General features: G+C 45.4%; 1 protein-coding gene across 2 annotated transcripts in view; it reads right to left on the reverse strand.

Annotated features, from left to right (window-relative positions):
- Positions 1–12,847, reverse strand: part of TTC19 (tetratricopeptide repeat domain 19) — a 162,044-nt gene extending 149,197 nt beyond the window's left edge. The window contains exon 1 of one of the 2 annotated variants that reach the window (XM_086955065.1): positions 12,248–12,847. In XM_086955065.1, coding sequence (XP_086811191.1) covers positions 12,248–12,689 — 442 coding nt within the window. In that variant the 5' untranslated portion in view covers positions 12,690–12,847. The remainder of the gene's footprint in view (positions 1–12,247) is intronic. The other variant, XM_086955063.1, reaches the window with a different exon arrangement.
- Between the last annotated feature and the right edge of the window lie 243 nt (positions 12,848–13,090).

Raw genomic sequence — 13,090 nt, forward strand, 5'->3', positions numbered from 1 at the left:
ATACACCTGCTTTATTCCTGCTAGGACAGCGCAGAAGGTTAATGCGCTTCATGAAGAGGGTGTATGAGGGAAGCCTATACATCAAACTACGTATACTGGCTGCTCTGATAAGAGGCCTGATGCAGGGCTGTGTCTCAGTGTTTTTTTCCTGCAGCAGAGTTGAAATGAAACGAGTCAGTCCCCTCTGATTACAGAAAAACTTCAATAATCTCGAATTAATGAGAATAATAGACCGTGTTTTTCTTTCCTGAGTAGTGGATGTGAACCCTCATACTTCAATGGTATCAGGAGTGGGGGCTTGGGGTCATGTCCCTGGGTGTTTTCAGTCTCCTGTCACATTGTAGTCTCGCAGCAGTTTATGTACGTGTAATTCTCCCGTTTCTAAAGAAGGCACTGTACCACATGTCCGGGGGAGTGAGAGTGGTGCAGACACTTCGAACCAGGGCTACAGCCGACCTCAGCCTTATAGAAATCAAGGAAACCACCAACCATCTACTAGAACAAACAGATTTCGCAAGTCACTCCTGACCGACAGCAAGACAGAAAGACTTCTGTACAGTGCATTCCACCCGCGCACCAAAAGTGAAAGGTGCACTACAACTTAAAAATATGCAGCTGGAGGGTGTGAGCGATGGAGTTTTATATCTGCAGGGAATAACTTTTATATCGCAGACTGACTCTCTCCATGTATTTTTTTTATTTCTTTACTTTTGAAGCAATCGCGGCAACCATACTTTAGCTTAAGATGTTTACTTACACTAATTAACTGGGGAAATTAACACTTCTCAATGATTTTTTTTTCTTAATTTGCAAATATTATTCTCTAGAAAACCTGTACATAGAATTGTTTACAAGTTGATCCAGACAAGTCATCTGCATTCACAAAGTCACTAACTTTTTTTCTGGAAAGGAAGAAACAACGTAACTTTTAATCCCAACATCTTAAAACAATGAAAATCTAATTTCATGCCTCTCATGCATGTTACAGCCAATCAATGCCTCTCTCTCTCTCTCGTCAGCCTTGTTGACAAACATTAGGCTAGACAAATGAGCAAAACAGTGTGCCCCTTTCTAGGTAAGTTACCCCAGTGGTTTTCTAGCTGTGGTCCACGGACGCCCTGGAGTCCGAGACACATTCTCAGGGGGTCTGCATCAGCAGTTTTAAAAGCACTGCATAGTTCTTTGTATAATCAGCAGCTTTCGGGCAACAATAAAAGCGTCAAGATTAACTCAGGTGATTAATGTACCTGCTGGAGAAAGATAGGACGGTTGGCAGCTATGCCTTATTTTAGGCAGCGCAGAGGGTGAATATGCCTGCTGCAAAGAACCTGTACCATGCATTTCAAAAAACAAAATTTTATGTTCATAGCTCAGTGGGTTACTGCTTTTGTCACAGATTCTTTTGTTACTGTGCAGTTCATAAGATACAATCTTAATCTAGCACAGTGAGCTATGAACTGCCATCAAAGAGTTGCATGCAAACTGCATAATACAAGTTAATAAGTTGTGTTTTTTCCCAGTCTTTCATTATCCTGATGCTGCTAAAAAAAGGCTTGTTTGGGTAGAAATACATTCTTATTATTAAAGTCAAAGCGAACCACCATGTTATGTTCTGAGTGTGTGCTTCTTGGAGGAAGCTGGCTCTGTATATACTCTACCAAAGTAAGGTATAGTGCCCACAGAGTCCAGGGAGTCTTCAGAGGTATAGCAGAGACTACATTAGATAAGTACGGACAGCTCTCTTTGAGTTAATGTGGGAGAGCAGTTAGGCCTTTCAGGAGGGTGTGCTAAGCATTCATTGTTTTCACTCAATTAAGGACTGATTTCACACACTCAGACAGAATCTAGACAAATTGGGTAAGTATAAAAAACGGTTTCCTTATATTTTATTTCTAGAACCAAGCAGGACATGGTACAGGTAGGTAAAATGTACATGCAATTACAAGGTAAAGCAATTGGGAATTGATTTGCAATTGTTACAGGTTTGTATATGCTTTACAGACAGTTTAAAATATAAGAAATTACTTTGAATTACTTTTGGATTACATCAACAAGTCAGGTGGTATGCCTAGATACCACACTGTGGATTCTACAATACAAGGTAAGGTTTAGGTTTGCAATATAGTTACTTTTCTTATACACAAATGTTCAGCTCGACAACACTTTTAAGGAACAAAACATCACAACATTGGTTCCTATGTGGAAAAGAAGGTTATAGGTTTGCAGGTAAGTAAACAACCTCCAAAAAAGAATAGTTTTTAGGGTTAAACCAAGGTTCCCCAACATGCAGTTAGGCACTCAAATTGAACCACCAACTGCACTGGGGCGGCCAGGTGCAGATTGCATGGGCCCAATGTTAGCCAGAGGGGCCATCAGTCAGGGACTGCTTACGAGCAGGCCATTCTGCTGGGCGAGCTACTGGGGTTAGGACAGAGGTCTTCAAACTTTTGGATGCCGAGACCCCCCTGTCAACATTTTCAGGCGTAAGGACCCCCTCCTGACAAAAATTTCTAAACGCTGTGTGGGTGACAAGAGTACCCAAGTGACTGCACGGTGAGCGATGCAACAGTGTGAGAGTAGGGTAAAAGGAGTGACTGCAGGGTGAGAGAGGTGACCATATGAATTTGGGTCCAGCTGTAAGTGCAGAGTGGGACGAATTAATGCATGGTTAGTAATGGCCTTGTTTGAGTGAGCTACAGATTGAGCAGTGAGGGGGGACAGGTGAGTGAAGTGTCACATGAGTGCAGAGTGAGTAGTGTGCTCATGTGACTGCAGGGTGAGGTAAAGGGTGAACAGTGCAAGCGCATTGTTAGTGCACAGTGATCACTGTGAGTGCAGGATGAGCGGGTGAATGTTGTGAGTGCATGGTGATCAGTGTGAGTGCATTGTGATTGCTGTGAGTGCATGGTGATCAGTGGGAGTGCATGGTGATCAGTGTGAGTGCAGGGTGAGCGGGTGAATGGTGTGAGTGCATGGTGATCAGTGTGAGTGCATTGTGATTACTGTGAGTGCATGGTGATCAGTGGGAGTGCATGGTGATCAGTGGGAGTGCATGGGGATCAGTGGGAGTGCAGGGTGAGCGGGTGAATGGTGTGAGTGCATGGTGATCAGTGTGAGTGCATTGTGATTGCTGTGAGTGCATTGTGATCAGTGTGAGTGTATTGTGATCACTGTGAGTGCAGGGTGAGCGGGTGAATGTTGTGAGTGCATGGCAATAAGTGTGAGTGCATTGTGATTGCTGTGAGTGCATGGTGATCAGTGTGAGTGCATCATGATCAGTGTGAGTGCATCGTGATCAGTGTGAGTGCATTGTGATCAGTGTGTGCATTGTGAGCGTGAAAGTAAAGGCGAGAATGAGGAGTAAGTTGTCTGAATGCAGGGTGTATTCCCATAAACTTGAAGCGTAGGGTTTCAGATATAAGTTAAACTATTGCTATAATGGCATTAATCAGGGATCGAGGGTGGAGGAAATATAATGTGCTGATACAGCTCATTATTTTGATGGCCCAGAAATAAGCAGTCACCTAAAGCTGTATTTTTAGCACTTATCTGTGAATACTTAAAACAGCAAATATAAATAGAAAGCACTTTTAATTGTGTTCTAGGGCTACCTCAATGATCCATGACTGATAATTAAAGAGAACAAAGACAGAAAAGTCATATAGCTATCTAATACATACTTTTTTATTTACAACTCTATTTAGTGTCAAGAGCAGGTCTCCGCGGGCTCTTTAAACAACACATGGCAGGCATTTTTCTTTTGGCTACCCAACTTTATATTTCTTTTCATTAAATGCATTCTCACACTACAGCAGTAAGTGTGAAAATACAAATGTAAGGAATAGGCAGAGTGGGGGCCCAGGGGGTACTGAAACCATTAAAAAAACTAAGCCTAGGTAACCAGTTAACAAAGGCATGTCAATATGCAAATGGTCTTTAAAGACCTGTGAAAAGCTCATGCGGCTGGAGATAAGACTCCAGACACCTCCCAGCCGAGCCCCCAGCAGCGCGAACTGCACTGCAGCAGCCCGGGCTGATAGACACTACGGAGAAGGAGGGGGGCTGAAGCTATGGGCCTCGGCTGAAGTGTGAAGGGAATGCACGACCCCCTTCCTATCACTCCACGGCCCCCCTGGGGGTCGCGCCCCACAGTTTGAAGACCCCTGGGTTAGGATCAGCACTGAAAGGGCCCACAATCAGCACAAAAGCTGCACCACCAGCGGCACAGGGGTGGCTGGGTGCCGAAAGCCAAAGCGACATCGGGGACCCTGTGGATTTCAATAGAGCTACCCGGTTCGGCAAAGATGCTGCAGGCTCAGGCTGGGATGCTTCCTGAAGGTGACCACCGGCTGGAGAGGTAAGTTGGGTTCTTGGCCGATGCCTGGACACAGACGGTTGGGCCTCCCACAGCCATGGGGCGTCGGGTGCAGGGGTGTCTTTTGGCATGGGATTCTTCTTACCAGCTCCGGTTTAGGTCCAGGGGACCCTTAAGGTTGAGACTGCAGGCATCGGCTTGAAGCTAGAGGGAGGTCAGGGATCGACAATCCCAGATCGCAATTGCTGGGGTGACCTCCTCGTGTTGTTGGGCCACTCAAACTCGGTCAATGGGAGTCAGGTGCAGAATGGTGCAAAATCACTGAGCCATCTTGATCCGGATTCAGTTGGTGAGTCTTTGTTGAGAAAATCCAGTGCTCACAGGAGATCGAGTCTGTCAGGTAAGTGCAGGGCAGGTCCTCCGAGCTCTGAAGGGCTGCTGGACATACCAGGGATTCTGCTGTAGGCAGATCGGAGTTGGGACAGGGCGGTAGGGCTGGAGCCAAAGCAGTTGGTGTCCTCTTCTTCCTGAGTCAGTACAGCTCTAAATTTAGGGGCGTTAAAGGGGTGTGCAGGTCGGGACAATGGGCCCCTACCTTGGGGTGGGTACACCCCCTATTATGCCACCATCCAGTAGGAGGAGGGCATGAACTTCTTCCTAATTGGCTGGGTCCCCTCATCTTCACGATGGAGGGGGAAGATATGTGTGCTTCACCTCGCCTCCCTCACCTGAGGGGTGAGTTTGGCAAAGGTGGGCATATCTCTCCTCCTACCTTGGTTTTCCCACTGATTTTCCCACCCAAAATGGGGGGTAGAACCAGTGGGAGCTAGTTGTTGGGGACAGCAAAATGCAGGGACAGCTGGCAAAGGCGGCAGGCCTTTGAAGCTTCCCCTTCGTGGATCTAGCCCATCCTTGGGGAGGAGGCATGACACCTCTACCGAGGATGGGCTTATTTTCTGGACCCAGATGGAGGAGGCCCTCTACCCAGGAGTCCAGAAACTGGTCTGGTGGTGGCAAATGGCAGGCAGCCATTCAGGACCTACGCCAGGGCTGGTCGTTTTTTCAGGGGCCATCTCTAAGATGTGCTCTAAGTGTATTTTACATTAATTCACACACTAGCATCAGTGTGGGTTTGATGTGCTGAGAAGTTTTCTACCAACCTTCCCAGGTTTTAGTAAAGCCATTATCGTGCTGTTGAGTTCTTAATGACAAAATCCCAGACAATGTATTCTTTATGGCTTTACTACACTTACAATGTCTAAGAATGGACGTAGACACTGTAAGACTACAGGACTCATGCCACTCTACCCTCCCCTGGGGGCTAGTACACCCTGCTAGAGGAGCAACTTACTTAGGCCCCAGACAGTGGGTTGCAGGCATGGCACTAAGGGATGGGACTCTTCACTTTTCTCTGCACCAAAACACGCAGCCTGCAATGGCAGTGTGAGAGTGTTAAGGTACAGGGCCTTTAAGGGTGGCACAAAAGGTGCTGCAGCCCTTAGAGGCCTTCACTGGTCACAGTGTCCTTGGCACTCATGGCACCTTTTACCAGTGGCTTCCCTGAGGTCAGAGAGGTGTCACTTGCGGGTACGGGTACAAAGGTACAGCTTTGGGAAAGAACACAGGCCCTGGGAACCTGATTGGCAGGGATCCAGGGCACACCAAGTCAAAGTGAATCGTGTGTCAGGCAAAATGTTAGGGGTAACTATGCAAAAAGGAGCACTTTCCTACACTTCTTCAGACCAAGCACTCTTAAAAAATGCCTACTTGTATTTTTAGAACGAATTACATCTGAATCCTACACCTTGCAGTACCCTTTGCCTTATGTAACATGTTCTATACACTGAATCACACATGTATGATTCATTGTCTCTGTAGGAGTGTGATGAAAAGTGCTCCGACACTCTACACCGGTATGAGAGGTGCTACACAACAACTGAAATACATGTGGCAGGGGGGCTATGGAGAGATAAGCGGCATATTGGAGGGTGACAGTGAGGGAATCATTGAAGAGCCCCAACAAAGATTGTTGTATCCTGGTGCACAGTAAGGTTATCATTTAGTATACTTTAAAATCTAATACTATTCTATATATAATGACAAAAGTGTTATGGAATGCACCATTTTGTCCCTAATTTTCTTGGAGGGAGAGTACCCCACCCCCTCCTCCCCAAGTCCACTTTAATGTTTAAAGGCACATTTAAACATCGATTGCTACTGCGCCATCAGAACACATGTACAGAAAGTCCCCCGGGAAACACACCTACGGTTTTCATCAGTTATCCATTTAATAAGCAGGTGAAATAAACAATGTCTGAAACTTTTAAAGTCCTAAGAGTATTTTTACCTCCAGACAATCCAATAATTTTTTTTAAGTTTCTGTCTCCAACAAAATGTCCTCTTTTAGTTTTTAAACCTCACAGGATCTTTATGGTTTGCTTTATATTTTATTGCAAAAAAATCAAATGTGCTCTAAAAACCTGAAGTGACTGGGGGTAGTAACTGACCACTCAAGCTATCTTGGCTCAGTTCCGGGCAATTGACCTTTTTACCTGAACCCACGGGGAGGGATTCTGCCAAAAATCGGGTGGTAAATCTAAATTTTACAACTCTCACTAGAGAGGCAAGGCTTGCCGGCACAGCCCTTTTATTTGTTCTGATTTCATGGCGCTGCCGGCACTGAGCGTAAACCTTGGCTCTTCCACTCTGGTAGGCACTGTAAACAAACAGGGACAAACGCTTTTTGCTCCAACATTTTCACTGATGGATTGATGCAATAAATGTGTTTTTGTTCCTAACAGTTAATGCACAACTTGTTGTTTTTTGCAGGGGTGGATTGGTGTAAACTGCTATACAAAAGTATAATTCTGATGAAATCTTTTCTGAATCGAATTATTGCACTCATATATGTTCATGTCCAGTCCTTGCAACAGGTGTCAATTTGAATGCAAGCTGTCTCTCTATAAAGCACTCTCGTGCCTTTGGGCCAAGGTCAAGCTATATACAACTGCAAAAGAAAGTCACTAAGGTATATTATACTTATGCATCAGTGCTAGCAGCTTACATTGCCCGCCAGTGCTCATCCACATAGTGTCTAACAGTGTTCAATAGTGCAATATCACATGTCAGCAAATCCATTCCCAGAACTTGCAATGGCCTTTCCACGCGTTACATTCCTTTGAACTTTAATTCCTCCATCTTATGCTCATGCCCTGATGCACATAATTGTAAGCATTCCTTCCACTAGTACCCACATCACAAAAATGAAATATACTCTATGTGGTAAGCCAGCCTACCTCAACCAGGTAGATAAATACACATCATAGCGCCTCAATTAAACTATGATATCTGGTGAGAAACTCTTGGCATTCAACTCACATTATCCCTCATTCACCTCTTTAGTCGTTAGCAAAGTCATGGAACATCACCTGTTCACAATCTCATTAAAAAGTACCCTATTTTTTGTGCAAATGTAGCAAGTCTCAAATACCTTCACTCCTCTGCCTAATTCTAAGCCTTTATCACCCTATAATACTTGGGCTCTCAACGCACCAGCAGCAGAGCAGCACCACCATCTACGCATCACTCAGCACCACCTTAGTACCACTCAGCATCACCTCTGCACCAGCACACCACCATCTCAGCGCCACCTCACCATCACTCAGCGCCACCCGAGTATCATTCAGCGTCAGCTAAGCATCTCCTCCGCATCAGCACACTACCTCAGCATCACTGAGCACCACCCAAGTATAATTCAGCATCACCTAAGCATCACCTGTCCACCAGCACACCACCACCTCAGTGTGCCGTCTAAATCTAGAACCTGTCGATTCTCCCCTAGTGTCCGCCCACTGCTCGTGTTGTAATTCAGGTACTATTTCCAAACCTTCGCCCTCCTTTTATTTATGTCCCTCTCCCCCCCGCCCCCCAAATAAAAAACAAAAAACTTTTTACAAACAAAACAGGCAGCAAGAAGTTTCCAGCATTGCAAGGACAAAAAAAAATCTAGAAGACATTATTTATGCTGATTATTTTTGAACAGGGTCTTTCAGTTGTACATAATGTCTTCTTATATATAAAAATACTTATAACACGTTTTTATTATAACTTTTCAGCAGGCTGCACAGCAATTACAATTCTCTATATCATAACTTAAAGACCTTGGCAAAGCCAATACCTCTGGCTAAAGATTTATAAGGTCCCAAAGGTGAGACCTATTGGCTATGCCAATGCTTGTGTGAAAAGGCAACCGTCCCAGGACAGTCAATTCCGAGAGTTGCCTGCTTAACAGAAAGATGTAAATATGTAAAGCTGGTTAATCTGCAAATCGAAAGAGTGCTTGGAAGCCGGTATTGGCTTTAATTAAGAGATTCACTTGAAGCTTCCTGATGATACAGATTTATTGTTTTTGAGTGATATTGAAAGGGAGTTACTAGCTGAGCTGTGAAATGTGCGCTTTTAAAAGCCAGTTTAAAAAAAAAATTGAACTATGTACAGTCTTGGTATTATTAAAATCTATATTTTGGAAGCACTTTTGATCTTAAACCTGTTTGCGCATTTTGTAAGAGTTTATCCTATACTGTGTGTAACGCAAGTTTAAAATAATGACTTACGCATTCACACCACTTTCTGTCACACCCTGGGACCATGTAGCACTAAACAAACACAAATCATGGTTCTCCACTGCACTGACCAGGATTCAGATCTGTGACTCTCTGGTTACAGACACAGACCTCTACAGTCCATTAAGTTATATTACAGCATTGGCAAGGTGAGAGCTCCATTGAAGACAATGGAGCAGAGGAGGCCTATATTAACTGGTATAGGCCCGCTGCTCTCAACATTTTAATGTCCTTATACACAGCCTTTGCCTTTCTCTTTCCCCTGGCCTCTCCAAAATATATTAAATTAGGCAAAGGAAATGGTGACTCTCTCATGTACTGCATTTGTTAGAGGATGCAGAGGTTTGGGCGGCGGTGGTCACTCTAGACATTGAAAAAGCGTTTGATACTCTGCAATAGGAATATTTGTGGGAGGTCCTGAGGAGGATGGGTCTGGACCAGGAGTATATATCTTTGGTCCATCTCCTTTATTGTCAACCAAAGGCCTGTGTCCGCAGTGGCGGCCTGGTATCTGAAGGTCTTACTATTGAGAGGGGCACGAGACAGGACTGCCCGTTGTCACCACTTCATTTTGCCCTGGAAATGGAGCCAGGGGCAATCCAGCTGCGACGGGATATGGTCCGATGGGGTATCACTGTAGATGGTCGTACCCATGTGGTTTCCTTATATGTGGACGACGCGCAGCTGGACATTCGTCACAAACTGGATATGGATTCAGGGGGGGGGGGCTTATGTCTCCCAGACTTTGGTCTCTTATCTAGAGGGGCTGCTGCAATATGCGGCGCAGTGGTGCACTGAGGGTCCTAATGTAGAGAAGGCGCTGTTAGAAGACTGGGGTGTGGAGGCAGAGCTCCAAAGATACCTCATGATGGGCTCCCAGCCTCCCTCGAATTGCCTGTTTGTAGTCCGTCAGGTCGCGGGGCCTGGGAGCGGGCGATTGTCGTGATAATGCGTAAGGCCCCATATGCTCAGTTGCTCCCCCTGAAATGGATCCAGGGTTTCCATCAAATACAGTCTGTCATAAACCTCGCAGGGTGGCATGAAGGGGGATTCACGACAGCTTGGGCCCTGTATCCCAATGGGACCTTCCTTTCTTTTGACAATGCAAATGAGTGTTTTCAAGTGTCGGATGATCTTTTCTTACAGAATCCGAAAATTTTGTGCACAGCTCACAGGATACGGCCAACGTTCCCAGATGAGCCTGGGAAGACACAGACCTTGGCACTGCTGCTCGAATCGGGCTCCTCTAGGGGACTAATCTCCCTGAAGGCAGATAGTAGGAGGGAGGTGTCATGAATCGAAGACAGATGGATGGCTGACCTATCATCGCTGCTCCCTGAAGGCGAGTGGAAATGGGTGCAGCACAGGTCAGAGAGATGGCTAGTAGTGCACCCTTTACACTCATTAAGTTATTTTACTTACGTCGCAAGTATCTAAAGGTCCAGAGGTTGTCAAGGTTTGATGCAGCATGCTCTTAGACGTGCCCCCAGTGCGTGACCTGCAACATTTCTGCATAGGACCTGGGATTGCACCTGTCTTCAGGCATAGTCTGTGGAAGTGCTGCGTGTTCTACAAGAGGTCACGGGTGTACTTGTTGAGGCATTGGTCAAGCATAGTCTCCTCGGCGTACTCTCGATTCCCAAGTTGAGAGCTCGTATGCGACATAAATTTACTCTCCTGCAACTTGTACTGGATAAATGTCGCATTGCCATACACTGGACCCATCCTATACCCCACCGGCTGGATAAGTGGAGGGCAGACCTGCCCCCTAACTGTTATTTCTTATTATCGAATAGTTTAATTGCATACTTATCTCAGCAGATTGAGCTGCTTCCAATTGCTACCCTGTGTACGCATTCTGCTTGCCCCCCACGCAGATGAGATGGTGGAAAGCACCTTGGATACTGGGGAGAGGGGGTTTCACATATGTGCATAATTGTACCCTGCCCGCTGCTCAAGTATTTTTTGGGGAATACCGCCCAACTGCCTGCCACTGCCAAGTTATTATTATGTTTTTTTAACTGTTACTTTTGTTTTACTGCGCATAACCCATTTCTATGGGAGTTATCCTGTGTGTCATACATGAAGACGTATGCCCAGCAATGACACTTGGGAGCTGGGCACATGGGCGAAAATAGAGGATGCTATGATATCCTGTAATACAGGTGGTTCTTTTTTCCTTGCTTCATGACCCGATGGGACAACATGTAATGTGATGCTTGTGTAGTATTGTATAAAATATAAGTTGGAAAAAAAAATTCGGTTGAGGCCTTGCAGGAGGAAACACACAGCCTTCACTCTGCCCTCCTCCTACTAGTACTAGGGCTTCAGATGGAGGGAGTGGTGAATGTTGCCGAGCTTCTGGGTCTCCCAGGCTTTGTTGAACTTCAAAAAGCAGTTCATCCAGGCTGGGAAGAAACAGGGGCTGGATTCAGCCCCTTTTCACAACTCAAATTGCCGTGAATGTTCAAATGGTTGTTTTACTGCGCATAACCCATTTCTATGGGAGTTATCCTGTGTGTCATACATGAAGACTTATGCCCAGCAATGACGCTTGGGAGCCGGGCACATGGGCGAAAATAGAGGACGCTATGACATCCTGTAATACGGTTGAGGCCTTGCAGGAGGAAACACACAGCCTTCACTCTGCCCTCCTCCTACTAGTACTAGGGCTTCAGATGGAGGGAGTGGTGAATGTTGCCGAGCTTCTGGGTCTCACAGGCTTGGTTGAACTACAAAAAGCAGTTCATCCAGGCTGGGAAGAACCAGGGGCTGGATTCAGCCCCTTTTCACAACTCAAATTGCCGTGAATGTTCAAATGGTAACAGCAGTGGCTCTGCACGCGGCTGTTAGCTGTAGAATATTCATAGCAACATTTGTGAAAAAAGACTTAAAAGCTGAGGGGATTTCAATCCCCTTGGGCTCCGTTAGGTATTTGTTTTAAAAATTAGAACATTTTGTCCCGATTGGGAGGAATGTTCTAATAGCTTTATAGCCAGCCGTACCTGGGCTATACCTTGCCTTCGGCTCGGACCTTTAACTCTGGGGTGGGCCTTTTATGGCCAGAGGGCTATAAATCTATAGAGCTTTAATAACTACATTAGTGCATTTCCCACTGATTCACTTAACTTGCATTTATAAGATTAATTTTTTATATGTTGTTACCTGTATGGTGAAAGAATGAAAAAAAGTTACAGAATATTTTGGGTTGTCTTAGCTTCGCCTTTGGCGCGGTCCCCAAAGCTCACTCACTCCACCAGCATTACAGATCCATACGGTTTTTTAATGCACTTCGACAACTGGCGCTCACCTGCAAGAATCGGCACAGCCATAGTCCGATTTGTGCTTTCGTGGGACCACCTTTCTTCTTTGAAGAGTACTTCTGAATCACAAGGCCTGACCGTGTCCAAGAGGAACGTTTTCTTAATCTTTTGACGCAGAGGCACAGTTTCATTCAGTTCTTGATTTTCCAAGGTACAAATATTCCATGTCAGGTTCCACGTGGGTATTTCCCAGCCTACATCCAAATTACAAAAATTCCACAGTGTACTAACTTTACTTGTATTTTTTGGGAAACTCTTATCGTTTCCTAATTCGCAAGGAAAACTTTTTCTATTCCCTTGAAAACAGGAAGGATCGTGTTTAAGTATTTGACGCTTCTGACACCAGAGAACAGGCTTCTTCCCTCCCACGAACAACGTAGCACTTTTGCCGCTTCTGCCCAGCAGTCTTATCAAATACTTCGCTTCCATAACTTGTTGCAACTAAGGTAACTACCTGTCCACCGCTTGCATTAAATAAAATAATTAAAATAATAAATAAATCATCTGTCCGTAAGTTTTATAAAACGAAAGCAGTCCGTTACTTATCTTTTTACTTGTGCATATTTTCAGCACTTCCGGGTTGCGGGAAAGTCAATCCAATGGTTGAACATGTTTGGCTGGAGTGGGCGGGATTCGTAAAGTGCACGAGGACCTAAAATCTGAGCCTTGTAGCCATCTCCGCCAATCATAGCGCGCCATAGAACATTGCGTGGTGCTCATTGGCTGTGGAGTGTACACGTGCATCTGCGTTTTGTAAACAGTCGTAACCAGGCCTACTGTAATTGGTGGACTCAAGGCACAATGGGGTAGGCTGAGTTTTGCTGCCGGTG

The sequence above is a fragment of the Lissotriton vulgaris genome, chromosome 2_1, assembly GCF_964263255.1.
Source record: "Lissotriton vulgaris chromosome 2_1, aLisVul1.2, whole genome shotgun sequence".
In the NCBI taxonomy this organism is placed as follows: Eukaryota; Metazoa; Chordata; class Amphibia; order Caudata; family Salamandridae; genus Lissotriton; species Lissotriton vulgaris.